The sequence below is a fragment of the Cheilinus undulatus genome, linkage group 7 (genome assembly GCF_018320785.1).
Source record: "Cheilinus undulatus linkage group 7, ASM1832078v1, whole genome shotgun sequence".
Taxonomy (NCBI): Eukaryota; Metazoa; Chordata; class Actinopteri; order Labriformes; family Labridae; genus Cheilinus; species Cheilinus undulatus.
Genome location: NC_054871.1, coordinates 25,054,070 through 25,076,757, shown reverse-complemented (window position 1 = coordinate 25,076,757; position 22,688 = coordinate 25,054,070). Strand labels below are relative to the sequence as shown.

General features: G+C 37.0%; 1 protein-coding gene across 3 annotated transcripts; it reads right to left on the bottom strand.

Annotated features, from left to right (window-relative positions):
- Nucleotides 1–561: 561 nt before the first annotated feature.
- prkacba (protein kinase, cAMP-dependent, catalytic, beta a) lies at nt 562–18,148 on the bottom strand. 3 transcript variants are annotated; one of them, XM_041790971.1, is made up of 11 exons: nt 17,825–18,148; nt 12,056–12,064; nt 11,334–11,395; nt 10,970–11,098; nt 9,953–10,051; nt 8,590–8,672; nt 8,316–8,442; nt 5,306–5,401; nt 4,849–4,971; nt 4,558–4,722; nt 562–3,142 (listed from the first exon to the last, which is right to left on the bottom strand). In XM_041790971.1, exons 1-11 carry the CDS (start codon nt 17,868–17,870, stop codon nt 3,017–3,019), a joined length of 1,065 nt encoding a protein of 354 aa, XP_041646905.1. In that variant the 5' UTR covers nt 17,871–18,148; the 3' UTR covers nt 562–3,016. The 3 variants fall into 3 exon arrangements, with proteins under 3 accessions (XP_041646905.1, XP_041646906.1, XP_041646903.1); XM_041790972.1 differs by lacking the exon at nt 12,056–12,064; XM_041790969.1 differs by lacking the exons at nt 12,056–12,064; nt 17,825–18,148 and adding an exon at nt 16,106–16,623.
- Nucleotides 18,149–22,688: the final 4,540 nt, after the last annotated feature.

Sequence of the window (22,688 nt, the reverse complement as noted above, 5' to 3'; positions counted from 1 at the left end):
TTAAAAACAATTTATTATAGTGACGTATCCTTTATTACATAAAATCTGCTACAGCAAAGTATACTTCCCTTGCAAACACAAGTAAATATGAGTGGGAAAAACGTGTCAGCCAACTAAATGATGTGCAAAATATCACACAAACTAAATACAGACACATTTCAGATAATTGATCCCCTACTGGCATGTGTGACTAGCTATGAACAACTCAAACTGATTTCCTTCAGTCAGGAGTGCGATGTGGCTCAGGAAAAAGTGCCATCATGTAACATCAAATATGACAAACGTTTACACACATGGGGGATAAATGACACAAGAAAAGAGCTGTGGGTTACCCACAAACTCTCTGGGAAGGCTTACACAGGCAGTTTGGACTGAAACATGCTGAATTTCCAGGTGTAGTTTTCAAAGTTTCTCTTAAAAATAATAAAACATAAAAGGGGAAAAATGCAATTACATTCTGATCAAGGAAAATAATAATTTTGGATCATCCTTGATAACATGATTGTTGGAGTAAGGAATAAAAAACAATAAGCTTAAGGAAATCAAAAACTGAGTTCAATAAAAAGGCTAATATTTTATTGAGTGTAACAGGCGTCAATGCTTTTGAAATCTGGTTTTCTACCATAAAGGTTTTTTATTTTAAGGACAAATAAAAAAAAAAGTTTAAATAAATAATCCAAATATAATTGCTGTTGATACCAACTTTGTGAATAAAATGGTTGCTGTCTCCCTATATACAGAGAACTATGTAAGTTAAAAAACATAAAATTTAAGTTAGAAGACATCTCCAATATAAATAATAAAAAAAGGAAACGTAACAAACAAAACTGTTTAAAAATGAATACAGGAGGTGACAAATATAGCCAATATCCTTATACATTAAATCAGTACCCTAAAATCAGCACTCAAAACTTTTCACATTTGGATCTCTTAGATTACTGAAATTTCATCTTTTCTTCAACAGACACTTGAGCACCATGTTAAATAATGATTAAACTTTATGCAGAAAGACTGAATTGCATGACTTTTAACAATAAATTACTGATTCCAACAAGATGACAAATAAATAAACTTTGATTTCCTTGAAACCAAGAGTACCAGGCCAAGTGAAAATAACCTCAAGGTGTGACGTCCCTGTGGACGGACAAACTTCCCTGTAAGGAATCAGAGACTGCAGAAGCAAATGGGACTGCTCTGATATCTAAGCTCAACATGTCCATACAATGGCCTTGCAGGTATTTGACATTTGAAAACATTGTTACATACACATGAATAAGTAAGGGCACACGAAGTGTCATGATGAACAGGAAATTAATGGTGACCAGTGTAGAAAAAAATCCCTTATCAATCTTAAATCGTCTTAAGGGGAAACATATATTAGATAAATACATAAAACAACTGGAGTGATTGACAATGAAAGAATGTTCTTCAAAATTTTGATTCTTGACCTTTTTCCCTATGAATATCTGTAACAATGCAAGATCATTTTCGTCTGTTATCGTTCTTTAACTGCCATCACTCAGCCTGAGCAGTGTGGAGAGGAAGATTGAGCACATACTGCTCTGTCACAGTGTACAAACTGGTTGCAAATAAACTAGAAAGCTATAGTTGAGGTAAATACATGTGTCAGCCAAGTAAAGAAGATCAGTGAATACTCTAAGGTTATGATATATTAGTTTTCTGTGATTATTAATTCATGGTAAATGATATAGTTTTGTTTCACTGGATTATGCAATAAGTATGTCACTTGAATAAAAGTGGCCTAAAAAAGCCAAGCATCAATGAGCCAGGTTGTGAAACAATTAAAAGAAACAAAGCAACAACCAAATAAATGGAACACTTTCTGGGAATTGTTAGCTTGTTGTGACACTGATATACAAAAGTTACATACATGCAAATGTAAAAATGAAGGTAAAACAAATATGGCAATTACACAATGTCTTTTGAGTGCTTTGCTAAAGCGCAGTTAGACTTTAGAAAAAAAAAAAAGCACGACCCCTAATGGATAAAGTATGCCCTGACCAACACTGCGTTGCATCCACAACAGCACTTCATTGATTTTTGGACATGCCAACAACAGATGCTTAGAGACAAAAAAAACTCAAACAGCTTCAGATTTTCTTCCTTGTGAGACAGAGTTGTACCTGAAAAATATAGCATCTCATTCAAAATCTTCTAATACCAGACCATGCCTGAGGTAAAAGTAAATGTCCTGTGACTAGATATGAATGAAACAATGCTACAATAGATCAGTGAATACGGCACTGACAAGTTTCTGCTCCATAAAACACTTGTCATCATCAATCCATCTCTTCAAGAAGTCTTCAGAGTTGCTTTTCCTTCATGAAAAACCATCTTCTTTTTGAAATCTTATGTTTCATATATGTATATTCTTATATGCACAAATTTGTGGTTCTAGGTCTTAAGGACACCAGAATGATGAATAAATGAATACAGTTTATGCTGAAAGTGTTCATGATTGATGACTTATAGACTGAACCTTAGAACAAACTCAGGCGTGTAACAGATAATGCATAAGCAAAAAAAGAAAAAAAAGTTTAAAATGCAAACCCGAAGTTAAAAAAAAAAAAAATCTATTTTTGCAAAGCTTATATCACAAAGTGTGCAATACCAGCTAATACAATCGGTCTCTCTTTGTGCCACATAAACATGGGTATAATTTTAAATGTTGCTTTTCAAATAATGATTTGAACTAAAATAAGAACGGAGGCTTTTCAGAAGTGGCAAACATGAAAAAAGACAAATCAATAAAAAATGAAAAATATGGTCTAGTATTTCTGTGTTGCAGCACACTGTGTCTGCATAATGTGCCTGTGTATAGGTTAGTGCTAACTGCACGCAGGATCATGGCAAGAAGGACCTCATTCAGTTGTGTGGAATGAAGGAACGAGGCATTGGTTTTGAACACGAGACGGCCTCAGCTTCACCTTAACCCTCAAGAGAGTGCAAATATACCGAAATGCGAGAGCCCTGATGGGACTCTGGCCCACTCTCACTAGAAATCAGCGAACTCTTTTGCACACTTTTCTGTTTGTGAGACGCGAATGTCCTCCTCTTCATAGTCGTCGAAGTTGCTCGTGTCTCCTGGTCCTCTGCACTTTGGTGTAAAGGGGGCTTCAACCTGATATGGAGAAGAAAATTAGGATATTTGGTTCCTGACAACATATTTAAATATACCCAACCACAGCTTGTGTATTTATAGGCAAACAGTTTAAGTTCTACAAGTTCTTCCAAGCTCAGTTCAGACCAAAGATTCACGTCACACTAAGACAGTTGCAGCAGTGCCAAAAACAGGTGGTTTTTGGTCACTGATAAATCTTGTTTTGAAGAGCTGTAAACACCAACAATATTTGTTTAATTAGACGACATCATGTTGTGAATTACAGAAATGATTACACCTATCTTTTAAAATAAACTCATCAAACAGTAACTTCTGCCTAATAAACACTTGTGCATGTAAACAGGGCACACAGCAAAATACTTGCCAATACAAGAGGAATTCAAGGCTGTAACAGCTGAATTATGTCAGTAGAAAAAATACTGTTTTCAGCAGATATCTTAGAAGAAACAAGACTCAGTCAGCAAGGCATTTTTTGTTTGCACGTGCTGTGAAATTGCGCTGCCATATAACAAGCGATGAATCATTGATGCAGGAATCATACAGCCTCATGTTATCATGATGATAAAGATACAGAAAAAACAGTATGCAGTTAATGCACAGTACTGTCCTTTTAGAGACATTTATTACGCAGTAACTGAAGAATTAAATGACTTTAAATTGAGTGGCTACGAGAGTTAATGCTATGAAAACGACACATTGTCTCAGCAGTTGCGTTGGTGTGAACTAGCAGGCTTTCAGGATGTTGCAGAGCAGCGAGAGTAGTTGTATGTCTCAACTAGTCACAAAACCTTTGGCCTGAACTGAGCTTTTGGGAGGGTTTTCACTGCTGGAGCCATCAGGGCTGCCAAGATACAGTTTATCTGCAACTTTGACCAAAATCAAGGCATTAAATTGGTTGTAAAAAAAATAGTTTTTGGCAACGTTTTTCAGGGTTTAATCACAATCCATATGTTGAACTGGGTTCAAATTTAAGACTTTTTAAAATGTTTTGTTCGACCTGGATGAGAAAACCATGCTGGAACCATGCTGAATCTTGATTTTTACATGAGTACTGACAAAGATATTTATAGATATATTAATTCTTAGAAGATTGGTATTTTGAATGTTAAAGATCAGCTTAAAAACAGCCCCAAGGACAACTTCAGATAGAAACAATTGTGAGACTGCATTACGGTCACCAAAAACTGGATTTTTGGTTATGGATACAAGTAGTTAATGAGGAACACGACCCATTTGAAATGGGAACAAACAAATACGTATTGTATTGTATAAATATGTAGTTAGTCAAAATTAGTAATGACTGTATGCATACTTTATGTAAAATATTTTAACAAAAATGGAATAATAGGGAGGAGATGCATCTTTACATGCTCCTTGACTTCAGAAATATATGCCTGAAAAAAATAATTACCCACCTTCTTCTCATAAATGGCAATCCAGTCTGTTGTGGAGAACCACTTGTGATTTTTGATGTCATTCACGCCATTCTTCAAGTTGCCAAATCTCTTTGTCAGGTCAACCTGCAGCAGATTTCTCAGCAGATCCTTCAGGTCTGAGCTAAAGTGAGAGGGGAATCGTACCTGTAGGGGGAAAAAAAACACTGGATTATTGAGCAGTTAATCTAAATCTTAGTTAAAAGGGAAACAAAGAAAATAAAAGTGTATGTACTGTAAATACCCACTTTTTAAACTGGCTATTTTTCTTACCTTGCCAGACACAATCTTTTCATAGATCTGGATTGGCTGATCAGCAAAGAAAGGAGGGTAACCAGCTGCCATTTCGTAGATGAGGACTCCCAGTGCCCACCAGTCCACAGCTTTGTTGTAGCCCTAAACAGGGTCAGAAAATGGCGGGGGCAGAGCAGCTTATGGTTTCCACTGTTCGGTTCAACTGGGATTGTATTTTAACTGTTTGTACTGATTTTTATTTATGAATACTTTTAAAGACTATTTTACTCCAACTTTGGCTTAAAACTGTATTTTATTCAAGCATTAAATTAATGCAGAACCATTTTAGGGTATGCCCTCCAATCATTGTGGATTCGTTTTTTTAATTGTTTTGTAATCTCTTATAATTTCACCTGTAATTGGCTTGATATCATTTTAAATTAGACTTACCCTGACAGTGATTTCTGGACTATAAAGGAGTTGAATGTTTGTTTACCTTGCTGAGGATGATCTCTGGAGCCAGATATTCAGGAGTTCCACACAACGTCCAAGTTCTGCCTTTTACTCTTTTAGCAAAGCCAAAGTCTGTGACCTGAAGGAAGAACAACAGGAACAAAACATGGAAATTAGTTCACAAAGAAAGGTGAACATACACAACATTTCATGTTTGAACAGGAGCATTTATGTATCTTTTTTCAGTAAAACTTCAAGAAAGAAATGTAATTAGTCTGTTTTGTTACCTGCCTTCATAAACAGCTCTACTATATGTACTTTAATAGAGCTTAATTTGCAGCAAACAAAAAAACAACATTGTAGTTCTGGCTTAGGCCGGCCACACACTACTGGATTTTAAGCCCGCTTTGGGGCAAGATTTGCCTCCCCAACGATTGTGGGGGCATATCCTGAAAGGAGCCTCATCGCAAACAACTGTTTGCCTGAATAATCCTCGTGTGTGGTGTCAACACAATTGTTTTACTGCTCCAAATCACGTCGTAGCCTCCAAAATCCAGAATCTTAAATATCAAACACGTTTGATATCTATGATTCTAGGTCGTAGTGCCTCTGACTAAGTACCCACAACAACCAATGAGAGCGAGCAGATGGGGTAGAGTCACAGCCGGATCATACGTAATATCACCGCTCACAACCATAAACACAGCTTTAACTTAGTTCCAGCCTGGATTTCATTCTAAGTCTTTCTCATGTTTTATGATTTTGCTTCACCTGTAACACATGCCGGGGCAGCCGGTTGTAGAGGGACAGCAAGAGGATATCGACAGACATCCGTGTTTGTTTTTTCTGAAGTCACGTGATCACCGAGGTCATTGGCAAGTCAGCAGTGGTGACCAGTGATCTGACAGTCTGGCTCAGTCGTCTAGTGTGTGCGTTCAGAGGATTAAAGATGAAAAAATCTTTTGAAATTGCCCTCATATCTTAACCTTGCAAAGCAGATGGATATGCCATTTCCTTGTTTTTTCACTGGCGAATCCATCTTGCAAAGCTCCCGTCTGAACCGTTTGGGCCTGGTTAGAGAGTGACAGGACCAATCAGCGACGAGGGGCAGTACTTTCGGGCGCGGCAGAGTTGTGACGTAAACAAGCAGCAGCAAGAGGCCAGTGCAATTATGGCAGAAGAGCTTAGCGTGGATGCTGCTAAAGCGCCAGTTTTATCAGAACTTGACGACATTTCTTTGTTAAAAGAAGAACAAAGAACAGCAGTGAGTTGTTTTCTTTTCAAGAACGACAATAGTCAAATACTTACATGTCTATAGTCGCCATGTTTCGCAATATTCCTCAGTAGCAGCGCACGTGCAGCTTGATAGCTGCTATGTCATGTGTTTTGTTGCTCTGATTTGCCCGTAGAGATGTGACAGACAGAACGTTCATCCAATCACACTCCGAGTTTGTTTTAAAGCCTCTGCCTTTTCCCAAATGCTTCCTATTGAAGCTTTCCCAGATGGATGTGTGAAACAAATCCATCTGGCGTGTCAGCTTGTTCATATCTGTGGTCTCCCACGCTTTTAAAATTGTTTCAGATTTAACTAGAAAAGCACTCAGAGAGTGCAGACCTCCACCATTAGCCCTATCTCCCAATAGTACAGAATCTTTTAAAAACATTCCTGGATCCAGACGGTGATCTGGATCACTCCCAAAATCTAATCAGTTCTTCCTTATGCCATTTCTGATATTTCCTGAAAATTTCATCAAAATCCGTCCACAACTTTTTGAGTTATGTTGCTAACAAACAAACAAACCAACAAACAAACTAACAAACAAACAAACCCACCCAATCACATAACCTCCTTGGCGGAGGTAAAAATCATGTTGTGTGGCCAGCCTTAGAACGAAGTGAAAGCCATAGGGATGCTATTAATCAGTAAATGCTGGCAGGATATTTCAATCTCTGCTATGCTTTGACTGCAACGAATGATGCACAGAGACAGTGGGCCAAAGCTGTTGCACCTCTGATCTACCAACTGAGGTAGTAACACATGTGTAACATGGGGATGACGTTGGCTATGTGTGATGATGGGGTAGCAGGGCAGAACAGTGCTACCACACACTGGGACACAAATATTACCCTGCTTCAGATGCAATACTTACAAACAAAGGCATAATTGAGGCAAAACTTTGTTACAATACTTTTGCAGGATAACCATGTGTTAAAGCAAATGTTTCTTCACTTAAAGGGTTCTGGCTCTTTTCTAAACATATTTTTCTAGTACATTTTCCCTGACAGCTGGTATGACAGGAACGTTTCAGAAGATGTGCAGTCTATGGATATAAGCATGAACTCTTACATGCTTACAAACTATGACAAATTGACCCTAGAATAATACAGCTATACATCTGCAGATGTATAGCACTTTAATTTAAGTCTATAAAAAACCTGACAATAATAGTTTGGGCATTTATAACCTGATTTTTCCTCTTGTTTTCACTAAAAAAACAAACACTAGATGAGGTTAGGAAACAAAGAGAGCTTCTTGAATCTGCCTTATTAAAATAACAATGTATAAACGATAAAAAAAATAAATATTCTTGCACAAATAATCTTATGCAGCAGACTTCAGAAAGATACATTTTTAGACAGGTCTGATGGTGCTGCTGCTAGCATGAAGCCAGTTCTTAATTCTTTTGTCTGTAAACTACCATCACTTTTCAAAATGATCATTAAGATAATGTAGCCATTTCATGTCATCTGTTTTTAGGGGAACTCTGATATGAAACTATGAGAAAGTTTACATAATATATGGGACATTTAGCTTTTTCTTTTATTTTCCATTACTGAAAAATTGGTTGTCTGTTTTCCAGGTTTTCCAGGATGTATGGGAACACTGATTATGATATGATTATTTTTCTAATCTTAAAGTTACAAATAAGGAAAGTCTTGGTTTTCAACGTGGGTACATTATTTCCTCACAGCTGGTGAATGTTTTAGATCCTGAAATTTGTCCTTTCTTTTACTTTCTTGTACTTTTTGCAAACTTTCTATAAACTTTGTACCTGAATATAGCCATGTTGATCGATGAGCAGGTTTTCAGGCTTCAGGTCTCTGTAGATGAGGTCCAGAGAGTGAAGGTACTCAAAGGTGAGTATTATCTGAGCTGCATAAAATCTTGCATGATGTTCACTGAAAGAAAGGACAGTGGAGAGTCAGGTTTAGTGCCATTTTCAAAAAGCGACTGTTTCAAGATAAATCTTTCATGACCTTATTGATCTTAAGCTTCTGAAGGCAATCCAATAGTAAGATACTCTAGATGATTTGTGTTCACTGTACCTGAACCTTCCGATTCGCCTGAGATGTGAGAACATCTCTCCACCGGGCACATACTCCATCACCATGTAGAGGTTTGAGTTGTCCTGTCAATCACACAAAGACTCATATAAACATGTGAAACATGCTAATCTTAACGATGAAGTCTTAAGGTCGAGGGATTCAACATATCAAGAGTCTGCTCTTTTATCATGAAGATAAAACTGGCTGGCTGTTTTTATCTGATGGTTGCAAAGTGACAGGAGAAAAAGGTTTTCTATTCTAGCATTAGGGATGAAATAGTAACCTGTTATAATGTTAACCATGAAAATTTACATATATTTGAGAATAATGTTGAAATTTTGTGCCGTGTTTCGATCTCGATGTCACTCTATTTTTGATTCAAAACCAATGTAGTAAGTACAGCATTCTGAGCGCTCAGTGCCCTGGGCAGAAAAAACACCTTGGGCGTCAGCTGTTCCTGTTGTTGCGCTTAAAGGGCTCTTAATTAAAAACCATTCAACCTTTGGAACAGCGCTGCACTGATCAATGACACTTGTCAATCAAAATTAAGAAGAGGTGGAAAAGAGACCGTTCTGAGAAATGCTCTGAAAATGAGGTTACTGGTGCTGCCAGTGCTAAAAACGCTAGCTATGGACACAGATCCTTAATGTTTACCTCTTGAATATTTGATGACAATGCAAACAAAAAGTCTCTATCCTGCAACTTTTTTAAACATAAAATTTGGAGAAAAGATTTCAATGTTGGTACCTATTAGTAGTTTTTGAACATTTCAAATTACCATTAAATCTGGATTATAAATCTGCCCTTCTCCGTCTGTTACCTGTTGTCCTTAAAAGTGCTCTCAGTTAAACTAGAGCCCCACATGGTTTTATTTACTAAATGCACAGTTATGACCTAACAAGGGGGAAAAGCAGTTAAAAACTGGTGCCTACCCCTGCCAGTGTGGTTTGAATTTTCACGTATTCCAGCACCTTCTGAGCAGTGAACCCAAAGCCTCAACTTGCACAACAAAATGAAGTGGGATGAATTTTCAGTGGCATTAGGTCTCATGCAGAGTTTGACAGTTGCAGCTGCATGCACTTGTGGTAATGACACCATGTATCTGGCAATTTATACAGGTATATAAGTCGCCCTGGTATATAAACCATAGCCTACATTTTAGTTGAAAATTTGTTATTAAAATTTGAACTTATACACTAGTGTTTTATAGTATAACAATACTATAATAAAACTGGTAACTGTGATAATTTTGGTTCCTATAATCATAATATGAAATGTTCATATCCTCACATCTCTAGTTGGCATTAAGCCAACACCGCTCATTAGTTAAACATGTCTGTTGTAAAAGGTTGCCATCATGTACCTTGAAAGCGTACTCCAGTCTGACAAGGAAGGGAAACGAGACTGCCTGTAGTATTCTCTTTTCATTTAGTGTGTGTTCTATCTGCTTCAACTTCACCACCTGAAATAAAACAGAGAAAATCCACAGGTATATTAAGCAGAGTATGATGATTATTATGTGAGCACCTGCGTTTTCATAGGAATCCATAACATACAATGTGAGGTTCTTTAAAGGATTTTCAGGATTTGAATAGCCATGTATGCTTATCTTAAGCATTCAGGTAGATTAACAGACCCATCTTTATTTAATCTTTGTAAAAATCATACTTGTAGAGAACTAAAATTGACAACAGTTTTTCCAACAGTTGTATGTTTGCATGTAAAACCAAGGTGCTGTTGGGACGTTTGAACTAACAAGACATGGGAGTGGGCACTGAATCCCATGCAGCTCTGGGAAAAGAGCTGAAAAATCAAAGGTCACTTAACTGCATTAGCACACAATGATAGAAGCTGTGACAGCAAAACCTTTTAGTGTAAAGAAACAATCATTTAAATGCATATTTGTTACAAATGTTGTGCAGGGAAGTGACACGTGATTTGTGGTGTGTAAGAGGAATAAAAACTAAAACCATACTGTAGAATAATCCTGGCTGTTTTATGTACTGGGCTGATAAAAGTTCAGCCGACAAAGTTTTTATGACAAAAAAAGGCTTCAAGCTCTGTGACAGGTTTGAATCTTTAACCAACAGTGTGAAACACAAGAGAGCGGAGGACTGCTACATGAGCAGCAAACTAATAACACGCTAACCCTTCTACGTCTTTCACATCAGTATTTACGGATCAAAACTCATGTGAAATGCCTCTGAGGTTTTCAGTGATAAGTCGCTCTGCTGCATGACAGGAAACTTTCCATTTCCTTTTATGATATACTCACAGAGTTTGTGGTGTCTCAACACTTGTCCAGGAGTATGTTTCTCACCAACTCAGACACTAGTTCTTGCAAGAAGGCTTCATTTTAATTTTTTTTACAAACCCTTACTTTTTGTTTATCCAAGATCTTCATGGCGTAGAAGTGGTTTGTTTCTTTATGTTTGACGAGCATGACTCGGCCAAATGAGCCAGTGCCCAGGGTCTTGAACCTATCGAAGTCATCCAGGCCTGTTGTGCACTGAAGGAAACACAGCATCAATAAAGTGAGGCAGCAAAGTGACTGGAAGAAAGTTTAACTGCAGCTATTTAGGCCAGGAAAAAAGATATTTTGCAATCAGCTTGCATAAAAGTCATGAACATCTGAGCCAGGAAGTAGTCAGACACTATCATACAACAAGTCTAATCTTTCTGCCACATCAGAAAATAAACCACTATATTAAGGGAAATAAAAGCCTGAAATGAGAACAACCTACCTGTGGTGGACACTCCCATTTTCTTAAAAAATCTTCTTTGGCTTTAGCTAAGAACTCTTTCACTGTAAAAAGAGACACAATGTGAATGTTTAGTTCGCCCTCTGGCAGTCTCGCAAGGTCAGGGAACATGTTGAGGGAAATACTGGGCCAGTTTAACATGTTCAGGAAAATAAACAAAGGTAGTTCACGTGTTCAGGAAAACAAATGCATTTATAGGTCAGGCAAATGTCAAGTACTGGAGGATGCAGGAATGTACTTGAATGAGCAGCAAAAAATACCTCCTTCAAAAAACTCAAAACCACAAGTCTAAGCAGGAAACTTTAAGAATAAAGTGATGCAAAGAGCTCTTGTGGACTTTTTAGCCAATCAGAAGTCAAACTTTCTGCATCCCTTTCAGGAGAAGGTTGGAGCAGAAGAGGGGAAGGGGAGCATTAATAACGGACTGTGACAAAAGACAAAATGCAGAACAAAACAGACGCTACAGTGCAGGCAGTAAAAAGACAGTGCATTGTAAAAGTCACAGCAGACATGAGATGTCCAAAGTCACAGAGTCATAGTGAGTATGTTAACTAGTAGATTTAGATTTAGCATTGAAAGACTGCTGACTTTCAGCTTAACAATATCTTCCGGTATATAAAAACAAATGTAGGTTTTAGTAGGTCTTCACTACAGAAGCCAAAGAACTCTGTGACTTGGGATCGCTCATGGAAATATGAGCATACCAAAAGTCTCTACAGTTCACCAAGGGTTTGCAGGAACATTCACCCACATGGATGGAAATGATGGAGAAGAGAAAGAGAGGAAGAAACATTTATGAAGTACGTCAAACGAGAACATTTGAGATTCAAGTGGATTAAATGCAACACACCACAAAATGACACCGAAGAAAACACATTAACCCAAACACTTGACAGAGACTATGTCCTACAAGGTACTTTTTCATAAAAAACAAGACTGTATTGGTAGGAAGTTTTTTTTTTTTTTTTCCATTGTCTCTTGAAAAAGCCGAATCGCACAATAAATTTAGTTCTAAATTCCACTCTAATATATATTGTATATAAATTTTCAGGGATGGCCATATGCATCGGTTAGCAAGGGTGGAAAGAAAATAAGTATATTTACTCAAACTACTGTGTTTGAGTAGTTTTTTGCCATTTTACTTTTTTGAGTACTCAGTACTTTAATCTCAACTCAACTATTTTTTAACCAGAGTAACTTTACTTTTACTTGAATACAATACTCTTGTACTTTTCACCTCTGGTAACTACACAGTACAACATAAAAAGAGAATGATTCCAAATCACATCCCAAAACAGCTGCTGGACCAAGCTAAAACCAGAGTGTTGATATCTCAGTGTTAAACATTTGTAAGTTGATTTTAACTCCCAAAGTGTAATTCTAACTCTAATTCTGAGTGAAATGATCTTCAGTGTTTGAGTTAATTGACAATGTTGATCCAGCAGTGTTAGTTCAACTCTGTAAAGAGTTAATATATCTAAGATCCACCCACTGCGATTTCCAATCTTGAGGGATGTGTGGGCAGAGTGCACCACCACATTCTTGAGTGTTTAGATGTATTTCATATTTTGTAACAGATTCCTGCTATTCCTGCTAATTGTTGTTGTTTTTGATGTGAAACACATTTGCACCATTAGTGAAGTTATTCACTCAGTTTGAGTTCCCGCTTGTAACTGTGGGTGCTCCTAAAGGATGCATAGTGTATATTCTTCATCTGTATGCATTGCCTTGTTATGAGGTTGACTCTTTGCTTTGTTCTTGCCAGAGATGACACACACCTGCCCACAGATTTTTTAAGTTACTGCAGCTCTGTCATGTTGAAAAATAATTAACAATTTCAAAAGTTTAACTTCATGCAGTGTGGATCAATATAGACACTTTTGAAGTATAAAATTTAACTCTATGAGTCAAAACTGTCAGTTTTGCTGAGTATTTTAGTTTATTATAGAGGCGTAACTTTACCTGGACAACCTGGTTGGTTGTCTACAATATTCTCTTGTAAAGAAATATTTTATTTTACTGTATAACTCATTAGCTACTCAGTACTTAAAGTAAATTTTAAATTAAATACTTTTATTTTTACTAAAATATATTTATAAACTTAAAACAAAAAGTAAGGAAATTTGTGTTTGGCAAATTATTTCTTTTTTGTAACAATGCTTCTTGGTAATAAATCTTATACCGTTGGAAAGTCTGTTTATTACCCTTTTAAATGATGCCACATTTGTAAGGATCATGCATTTGTGGGATGAGCAGCAGAGCTGAGTATGTGGGGTGCGCCCTTGAAAATGTTACAAATCTTCTCTGCCAATGCCAAACATCTTATTTTGCTATTGCTATTGACTCTTGTTTTGAGCTTCTGGTACCCCCAGGTGCTGCCAATCAGGTGCCTGACTGGCAGCATCTGTGAGCATGGGCCCTGCTACAGTGGTCAGTGGATGTCTGCTTCAAGAATTGGCATGCCACGTTTGACTGATCTGGAGAGGGCCCATCGGTTGGGCAACTTCGAGCTGGTGTTCCGCAAAACCAAGTTGCGGCATTGTTTGGAGTGAACCCGAGTACCATCTCCAAACTGAAGGCCAAGTTCCATATAACGGGAAATGTCAGAGACAGGCCGCGAAGTGGGCAACACCCCAAGAATACTGTTTTTTCACCCTGTCAGCAAGAACTCTATCCTCCGAGATGACAACACTCACCCCCACAGAGCGGGGTTTAACAGAGACTACCTCCAGAATTTGGGAGTGGAGAGGATGGAATGACCTGCCAGCAGTACTGACCTCAACCCCACTGAACACTTGTGGGATCAGCTTGGGTGTGCTGTTCGTGCCAGAGTAACCAACACAACCACGTTGGCTGACTTGCGACTAATGCTGGTTGAAGAATGGGATGCCATCCCACAGCAGTGTGTGACCAGGCTGGTGACCAGCATGAGGAGGAGGAGCCAGGCTGTTGTGGCTGTGTATGGTTCTTCCACACGCTACTGAGGCTCCTGTTTGTTAAATGAATAAATTGTTAAATTGTCAATATGTCTTGTTTCTTCAAACTTCAATCGTCCAATCCACCAAACACCACACAAGAGTCAATGGCAGAATCAGCTGTTTGCCATTGGCAGAGAAGATTTTGCACATTTTTCATGGGCGCAACCCACATACTCAGCTTTGCTGCTCATCCCACAAATGCATGTTCCTTTCAAAGGTGGCACCATTTAAAAGGGTAATAAACAGGCTTTCTAATGGTATAAAATTTATCACCAAGAAGCATTATTACAACAAAGAAATAATGTACCAAACACAAATTTCCTTACTTTTTGTTTTATGTTGTGCTAAATTTAACCAGAGTAACTCTACTTTTATTTAGTACAACAGACATGTACTTTTTCCACCTCTGTCGATTAGGGATGCTTGATTTTGGATTTTTACTAATATTTGATAGGACAACATTAACAAATTCATTTTAGCTGATACAGACGACCAACACAAAAATATAAATGTAGTTCAGACATAAATCTTCAGTCCTTAAAACACATTTAAAAGTTGAAGAAATGAGGACGAACTAAGACTAAGACTTTGGCTGATGGAGGTCTGCTGGCCCTGCCAAAAACTTCATAAAATATTACACGTATACAACCAAGTTTTACCTCTGATTTAGGCTGATATTTACAGTTTATATGTTGTGAAAATCAACGGAAGTTTTTATATCTGCCGATACGATAATGAACTATTAAAGCTATTATCTGCCAATACAGATATCATGCTGATAATATAATGCGGCATTGGTTTAATATCAGTAATGGCCCATACCGGTCCTGATTATGGACATCTGCTATCGGAAAATAATTTAGCCAAGAACTGATATCAGTAGCAGATGTTTATCTTTTGTTTTTAATCAATTCAAAACTGGATTTAGCACATCTAACGGCCGAGTCAGAGAAAGGATTCACTATTGGGATGAAAATGTGACCTGTCGGAAAAACCCTATCTTTTTTCATTGTCATACATGAGTGCAAATATTGTCATTCAAAAGAAGAGCACAGGCACTGGTATCAGTCATGGGCTTAATTGTCTTTTCAACACATCAGTTCTGTTTTGACAATTGTGACATCTCTATAATTTTACGATTTTAATTATAAAGCCAGAGGTGTAGCTACTTTTCTTACCATCAGGACTTGATTCTGCTAAAAATCTGAGTCCTAAATATCTACACATAACTATCTTTCTCTCTCTCTTTGCAGTATGTCTGGCTGTCATTATCTTACACGATAACTTGTTATTTAACAAACATCAATACCAAGAATATAAAACGACAGTGAATGATAGACATTGTGCAAGGCACTCATAACAACACTTTACATACTTGCAAAACAGGTCCACGAAAATGACAGAACAGGAAATATCAAGATGATGTAAGCGGCTGAAGCTCCACAATGAGCTACAAAGTGCTAAAAAGTCATTGTTCAAGGCACTTTTATTGAATTTTCTGGATGATCAAAAATGGGTTTCATGGTTACAAACCAGATTAAAAAAAGATAGTCTAGAAAAGGTCAGGAAAGAGTGGTCAAAGTTTGAAAAACTGCAGTTAAAGATGGCTAAATGAACAATCACATGCATAAAAATATGTTAAGTTGAAATGGATTAGTCACTGGCTGTACTTTTCAAGCTTCATCTAAATCCAGTCTCCAGTTGAGACTCGTCCTGCTCTGAGCTGCAGATGCTGGCGGACACGATGAAAGTGTAAAAGCAAAACACTGCACTTACTCCACTTATCCCACATGATGGTGAAGTCAGAGATATGAGGCACCTCAGTTTCCATTCCCCTCTGCTCTTGGCTACCCTTACGAACTTTGTGGAAGAGACGGCTTGCAAAAGACTGATCCTTTCCCTGAGACATTTTATTGATGTATGAGTGATAAGGCTTGAAGGCTAAGTAACCGTTTTCAGACCAAAGACCAGTGAGTGACACTGGCTTCCTGTTGTATGCAGTGGAGTGCACTGCAATGCTCGGCTAACCACACAAAGTTAAGCTTCCTGTTTAAGTACTCTGCTTCAGTTGTAACGGCTGACTGCATATTTAATTTCTCTTAGTGGTGTCATTTCAAAATACTTATTAATGTACCATGCAAATGAGGACAATATGTCACATAGTGAGACTAAGTAGGAAAAGAATGCTATGGCATGAGTCTCTTAATGTTATGTAAAAGAAAAAACATTGCAAAGCAGCTGTGCATTCAGAGTGCTGATAAGGAAACACTTACAGGGGAGGGAACTAATCCCCAGGTTAGTGTGCACTCTGGTGGTAAAGCTAAACAATGCAGTTCTTATTAGAGCTGCATCCTTACCAACTGATCCTACAGCTGCATCCTTGTTAAAAACACTCTTAACATGGCTTTGGCTTGAAAATATTCTGATTCAACCCACACTAGCAGACTAAACAACTCAGATTTAAAATGCTTATGTTTTCTATAGTGTGCATTAGTGTTACTGTACACACCTCTCAGCCCCTCCCTGCAGAAACTACAGGTGGCTTGAGTGGAAAGGTTGTGAGACTGAATGGACAAGTGCCAAACAGAAAGCAGGTCAAGTCTGAATCTCCAGACACACTACTAGCAGCATGGTACAGTTTAGTGGATTACCCCCGTAATTACTGGCAAATGCACGAAACACAACTGCTGTTCAGTGAACTATAAACTGCAAAACTGAGTTTAAACAGGTGCAGTTTGACTTGGAGGTGGACAACTTTATCTTGATGTCGTGGCATCAACACAAGTTAATGTCACTGTGTGAAGCAGTGATCAAGGCGGAACATTTTGATTTACAGTAAACTTACTGACATTTGATTTGACACAAGGTTGGATTAAAGAAGCTGCCAGTAATATTATCCCCTAGTTCGGCAAGGAAATCTAAAACATAAACCCCCATAAAGAAGCCATTTGATCATCTTGACAGTAAGTTGTTTTTAAAAACCTGTTGTTAGCAGGGACTAGGCCTTTACTGCAGCGTTAGTAGGAACCAATGTTTGCTGATGTTATCTTGCTCCTGGCAGCTGATGTTAGCTCTAGAAATTAAACATGGGGCCCTGATAACTTCAGGCCAACACTACAGTTTAAAACTATGAAAAAAAAATATTTTATGGAGCTAAAGCCATGGATTTGCATTCATTGATGAGGAAAAGACCCAACAGAGGGATGGAGATATTACTGTTCTAGTTCAGTTCATTAGCCTACTGCATCATCTGTGGCACTCTTCCCAAGTTAGGGAAGTAAACACAAATCATTACGTGGGAGCTAGCACACCTTATAAACAACCTTACCAAAGATGGTTCTTCTCTGCGGCTCATACCCCTGTAAAACTGGCTGCTAATACTGGACTACAACAGCTAAAGGCTGCTACTACTGACTGCATGATGAGGACGCTAACGCTGTATATAGGCTAATGTTGGACAGCGAACAAGCTAGCTTGATTGTTTCAGATGCTTACCGCTTTCTTGCTCATTGCCTTTCTTGGCAGTGGCTGTGTTTCCCATCGTAGGAGGACAGGGCGACGCACAGCTGGCTAGGAGCGATGATGGTGGCGGTAAGCTAACAGGGTCCTCCGTTAGCTAGCTAACAAATTTCAGCTTGTGCTAGCTGGTTTGCTAACAACAACATCAATGTCTTCTCGAAGTGGACAGGACCTCGACGTGTTCTGCTTACCGCCCTGATGATCTTTATTTACGGTGTCCTTTATCGTTCATGTATGCCTCCGCTGGAATGCAAACATGATCCAGACTTTTCACCTCTGCCTGCAGTCGTTCTCTGCTGCCTTCACGTCATGTGGGAATGTAGAGCACTTCAGGGATGATGTGATGCTTTCAAGTACCGGTCGCAAATTGTTGATATTCAAAGGATTGTCTATTTAAAAGATAAGCGTTAAACAAGTCTGTGTTAAATGTTAGGATTGTTAGGATTTATTACTGAAGAATCCTAAAGTTTGACCTCCGTGAATGATTTTTTTTTTAAATGATACAACAGGTTTGTACAAATTTAGTCTACAAGAATGATTTTCAAAGCTACATCTACGCTACTCTGTTTATTTTTATTAAGTTCTTATTGTTTCTTAATGTAATTTTTATTACATATTCTTAAGTTGTTTAGTGTGACGTGTCTTTAACACTCTCAATGTTACAAATGTTCCGTGTTTTTGAACTCTGTAGAGCACTCTGCTTTCAGTATGAATATTGTTCGAGAAATAAACTTAACTTGCCTTGCCTTATTACCGTGGCCTGGAAGGGAAATACAAAATTACATTGTCCGAAACAGTTTTGAAAAAAATAAAGTCAATTTAGAGAAACAAAAACATTCAAATATCCTTATGACAAAATGACATAAGCAAATAACTTTTACACGTAACAAAAAATATATTAAATAAATCATCATTCTACACACAAATGTACAAATAGTCCAATAAAAATAAAGTCTGAACACTCATACAAAACTTGATACAGTTTTTTTTAAAGCCTGATACAGATAACAAAGTCTGAAACACTTGCAAAACTTGAAACAAATTTAAAAAACAAGTCTGATAAGAATGTGCCTCACCAGCACATTCCTTTTTCACCTTGCTCTTGCCCTACGAAAGAAGCAACAAATGTTCAATATATTGTATTTCATGTGTGCAAATAAATAAATAGAATAAATTACAAAGGCTGAAACACTTATAAAACTTGGATACTAATTTACAATAACCAAAACATTTAGAATTTTCATCAAACAAATTTACATTACCAAAAAAACTTACAAATGACAAAACAAAATGACATTTCAAAAACATTCTACAAACGCATTTTAAATACAAATGCACAAGACCAATACAAAATTACAAAGTTTGAAACACTTAAAAAAAAAACCTGAAATAAATTTTAAAAAGTCTGATAAAAATTGGAAAGTGTGAAACACTTTTACAAAACTTCAAACTTGGGTCACTTCTGGCATTTGGTACATTCCATTTCTGTAAGATACTGTTCATTTATAAATTTGTTTCAGGAGCTGTAAAAGTGTTCAACAACTTGAAGATTTGTCCTAGCTCATGTAAAGTGTCACTTTAAATTTGTTTTGTAATGTGTAAATTTGTGTTATCCTTTGTAAAAGTGTTTTTTATGGATTGTAAAAAAATTATTGTTGTTTTTGTTTCAGACTTTTTAATTTTGTAATGGTCTTACTGTAAATTAGTTTGAAGTTTTCTAAAAGTGATTCACACTTTTTATGTGTGTGTTGCACTACTTGTAAATTTGTTTTGTTGAATATAAACTTATTTTGTCACTAGTAAAAATGTTTTGCTAATGTAAATTTGTTTAATAAAATGTATAACAAATTTGGTTAATGTTAATTTTTTTCAAGTTTTGTAAAGTTGTTTCATACTTTGTAATTTGTATGCATTTCAGGCCACTGTACATTATACTTTTCACTTTATCGGGTTTTTATATTTATCCAAGGAAATGGTTGTTGTTTGTATTTAACCAAACACAGCAAAGGTAACAGTTAGACTTTTTCATTAAAGTAGGTCATAACTCATATTTTTAACTGTAATTCTAAAGCCTTTAAAGAGGAAATAATTTAACAACCTTTGTTTAACTGTTATGTTCATTATTATCAATGTTTCAAAAATGGAATGAAAATTATACCTCATGTCCTTCAATTTGTCTTTTCAGAGGGGGCAGTTCAATAACATGTCCTATCGGTGTTCTATGAATAGATGAAACTAGGGGCTGACCAATTGGAGAAAACATCTTATGTTGCCATATAGACCACTCAGCATGCTAAACTTACTTTGTGCTGTGATGAAGCAGAGAGGGTAAATGGTGCCTTTGTTTATTTTCTATCCCCCTTGCCTGCAGACAGCCTAGTCTGCAACTAGGCCAGATTTCTGAAAATACCTGATGACCAAATTCTTGTGATGAGAGGCTGCAGGTTGCATCAATGTAAAGTAAATGTAAATTTAAATTCATGGTGTATATGAATTCATATTAATCTGTCAATTGACAAACTGACTAAGCACTGCATGCTTTTATTTACAGGGCCTCCCTTTTGCTGTAGGCTTTAACAACCAATATGCCGTGGTAATGAATACTGGCCAAGAGCAGGGACCACTTATCAGCATCTACAACAGAAGGACTAAAAGAAAGTGACAACTCATAGCTTGACAGTTGATATAAGCTCCTCCCCTCAGGCCACAGACACAGACTGTTCACATTCAGGACAAACACCACCATGTCGAGCTTTGTACTCTCATCCATCAGATTCTTTTTCTCCATTTTTTTCTGATCATTGCTCATAATGTATTTTATCATACCCTACAGAATTATTCTTTTAATGTATCTTAAATTTTCCTATCTGTATTGTATAACTATATTGCAGTTTTTACAAGGGTTTATCACTCAGCACTTGCGATTGCCCTATGGATGTTTGATGTTCAATGTGTGGTTTATTCTTGTGTTGTGCAGTCATATACAGTGCCTTTAAGAAGTATTCACCCTTTGGATGTTTTACCCTTTTATTGATTTTATAACTCACTCATGATCAATATAATTTGGCGTTTTTGGCAAACATAAAAAAAGACAAAAAAATATTCTCAAAGTGAAAACAGCTTTCTACAAAGTAGTGTCAACTAAATAAAAATATGTAACGTAAATTAAATGACTGCATAAATATTCACCCCTTCAGGTCAGTTTTTAGTAGATGCACCTTTGGCTGCAATCACAGCTCTGGATTTTTTTTAACAGTGGCTTTCTCTTTACCACTCTCCCATAGGGCTTTGACCAGTATAGAACCGAGGCAACACTTGTATGCAGAGTATCTCCCATCTCAGCTGCTGAAGCTTGTAACTCCTTCAGGGTAGTCATAGGTGCTTGGTGGCCTTTCTCACTTTATTGGAGTGTTCTTTTGTCTTTGTAATGGTAGCCAGGAATATTGATTAAACAGTGACTGGACACAGGTGTCTTTATACAACAATCACTTGACACGCATTCACTGCACTCAGGTGAACCCCATTTCACCAGTTGCAAGCCCACTAGAGCCAATCAGTTGGTCCTGTGTTGAATTAGGTCAGTCAGGAGATTAAAATTTATGAAGTCACTTATTTTACATGGCATGTTTTTTAAATCAACATTACTTTGTAGAAATCTGTTTTCACTTTGACATTCAACAGGGTTTTTTGGGGGTAAAAAGGCCAAATTATTTTGACTATGATTGATTTTACAAAAATCAATAAAAGGGTAAAACATCAAAGGGGGTGAATACTTTCTATAGGCACTGTATGTTAAACGTAAACACACTGATGCTTCTTACACAAATTATGTACTGGATAAAGTTTTTTTTAAATTATGTGGAACTAAGGATTTGTTTAAAACCCCAAAATGTGTGTTTATTTATTTATTCATTCATTCATTTTTTCAAAGATAACCCCTGACAGTCAGTGTGCTTTACCTCTGCATCCATACAAAGTCTTTTTTATTCATTCAAAGTGTGGCACTTAAACTCTTGATATTTGACTGAGGTGTTATATTTTGATGAGTGGGAAATTATTGGATGCATTAAGTGACTTAAATAATTCACCCAGCTGAATAAAATCCAAAGGGCCTTGGGGAGATGATCTCTTATAAAAATATAGACAAATTGAGTTTATTTTTGGAGCACTTTTAAAACAACATACTCTATCCAGTACAACCAATACAGCCAGGAATATCAAAATTAAACCATAACAGCAGAGTAAGGACCCACATAAACTCCAACAACTGAGAAAATATTTGATAAAAACAAACCAGTGCAGAGATAAACCCACAAACAAAAAGTTTTAGATCAGACCAGTCAAAAAATGGAAATAGTGTTTTAGGACCAAAAAATGGTGATGTAAGGTAAAAAACATCTATTTTATTTTTAATTTAAAATGGTTCTTTGCTTATCACATAGCCTAAATGTCGAATATTATATTTAAAAGGTAAATAAAATATGCTTTAGGTGGCAATCTTTGGGGAATTTTTGACAGAAGAAATGTTATCATTTTAATGTATTTCCAAAAAAAGGTAAAATGACTTGAGTGGTAACTTTATTGACCTCTGTCTGGCCTGGTCGCAGCATAGGTCGCGACCATAATCACACAGGGTTGTTTTTTAGCACCACGGTCAGCGACTCTGTTGCTAGGTAGCTTTCTTGTGTTTGTATTAGCGAGTTTAGGAGGAAGAACTGCACCGAAATCTACACTAAACAGTTATCTAAAGGTGGGCAAGGTATGACTCGCGGCGTTTGTTAGACTTTGATTTTCAATCACAGCTACTCAATGGTTGAATGGCATGTGCTGATTAAATAAA

Coding starts and splice junctions, on each gene's coding strand:
- prkacba (XM_041790969.1), bottom strand. CDS start 16,238: ATGTCTCAGGGAAAGGATCAGTCTTTTGCAAGCCGTCTCTTCCACAAA. Junction 11,099..11,333: donor AATGGGAGTGTCCACCACAG/GTAGGTTGTTCT, acceptor TGTTTCCTTCAG/TGCACAACAGGCCTGGATGA. Junction 4,723..4,848: donor AAAAGATTGTGTCTGGCAAG/GTAAGAAAAATA, acceptor TTCCCCCTACAG/GTACGATTCCCCTCTCACTT.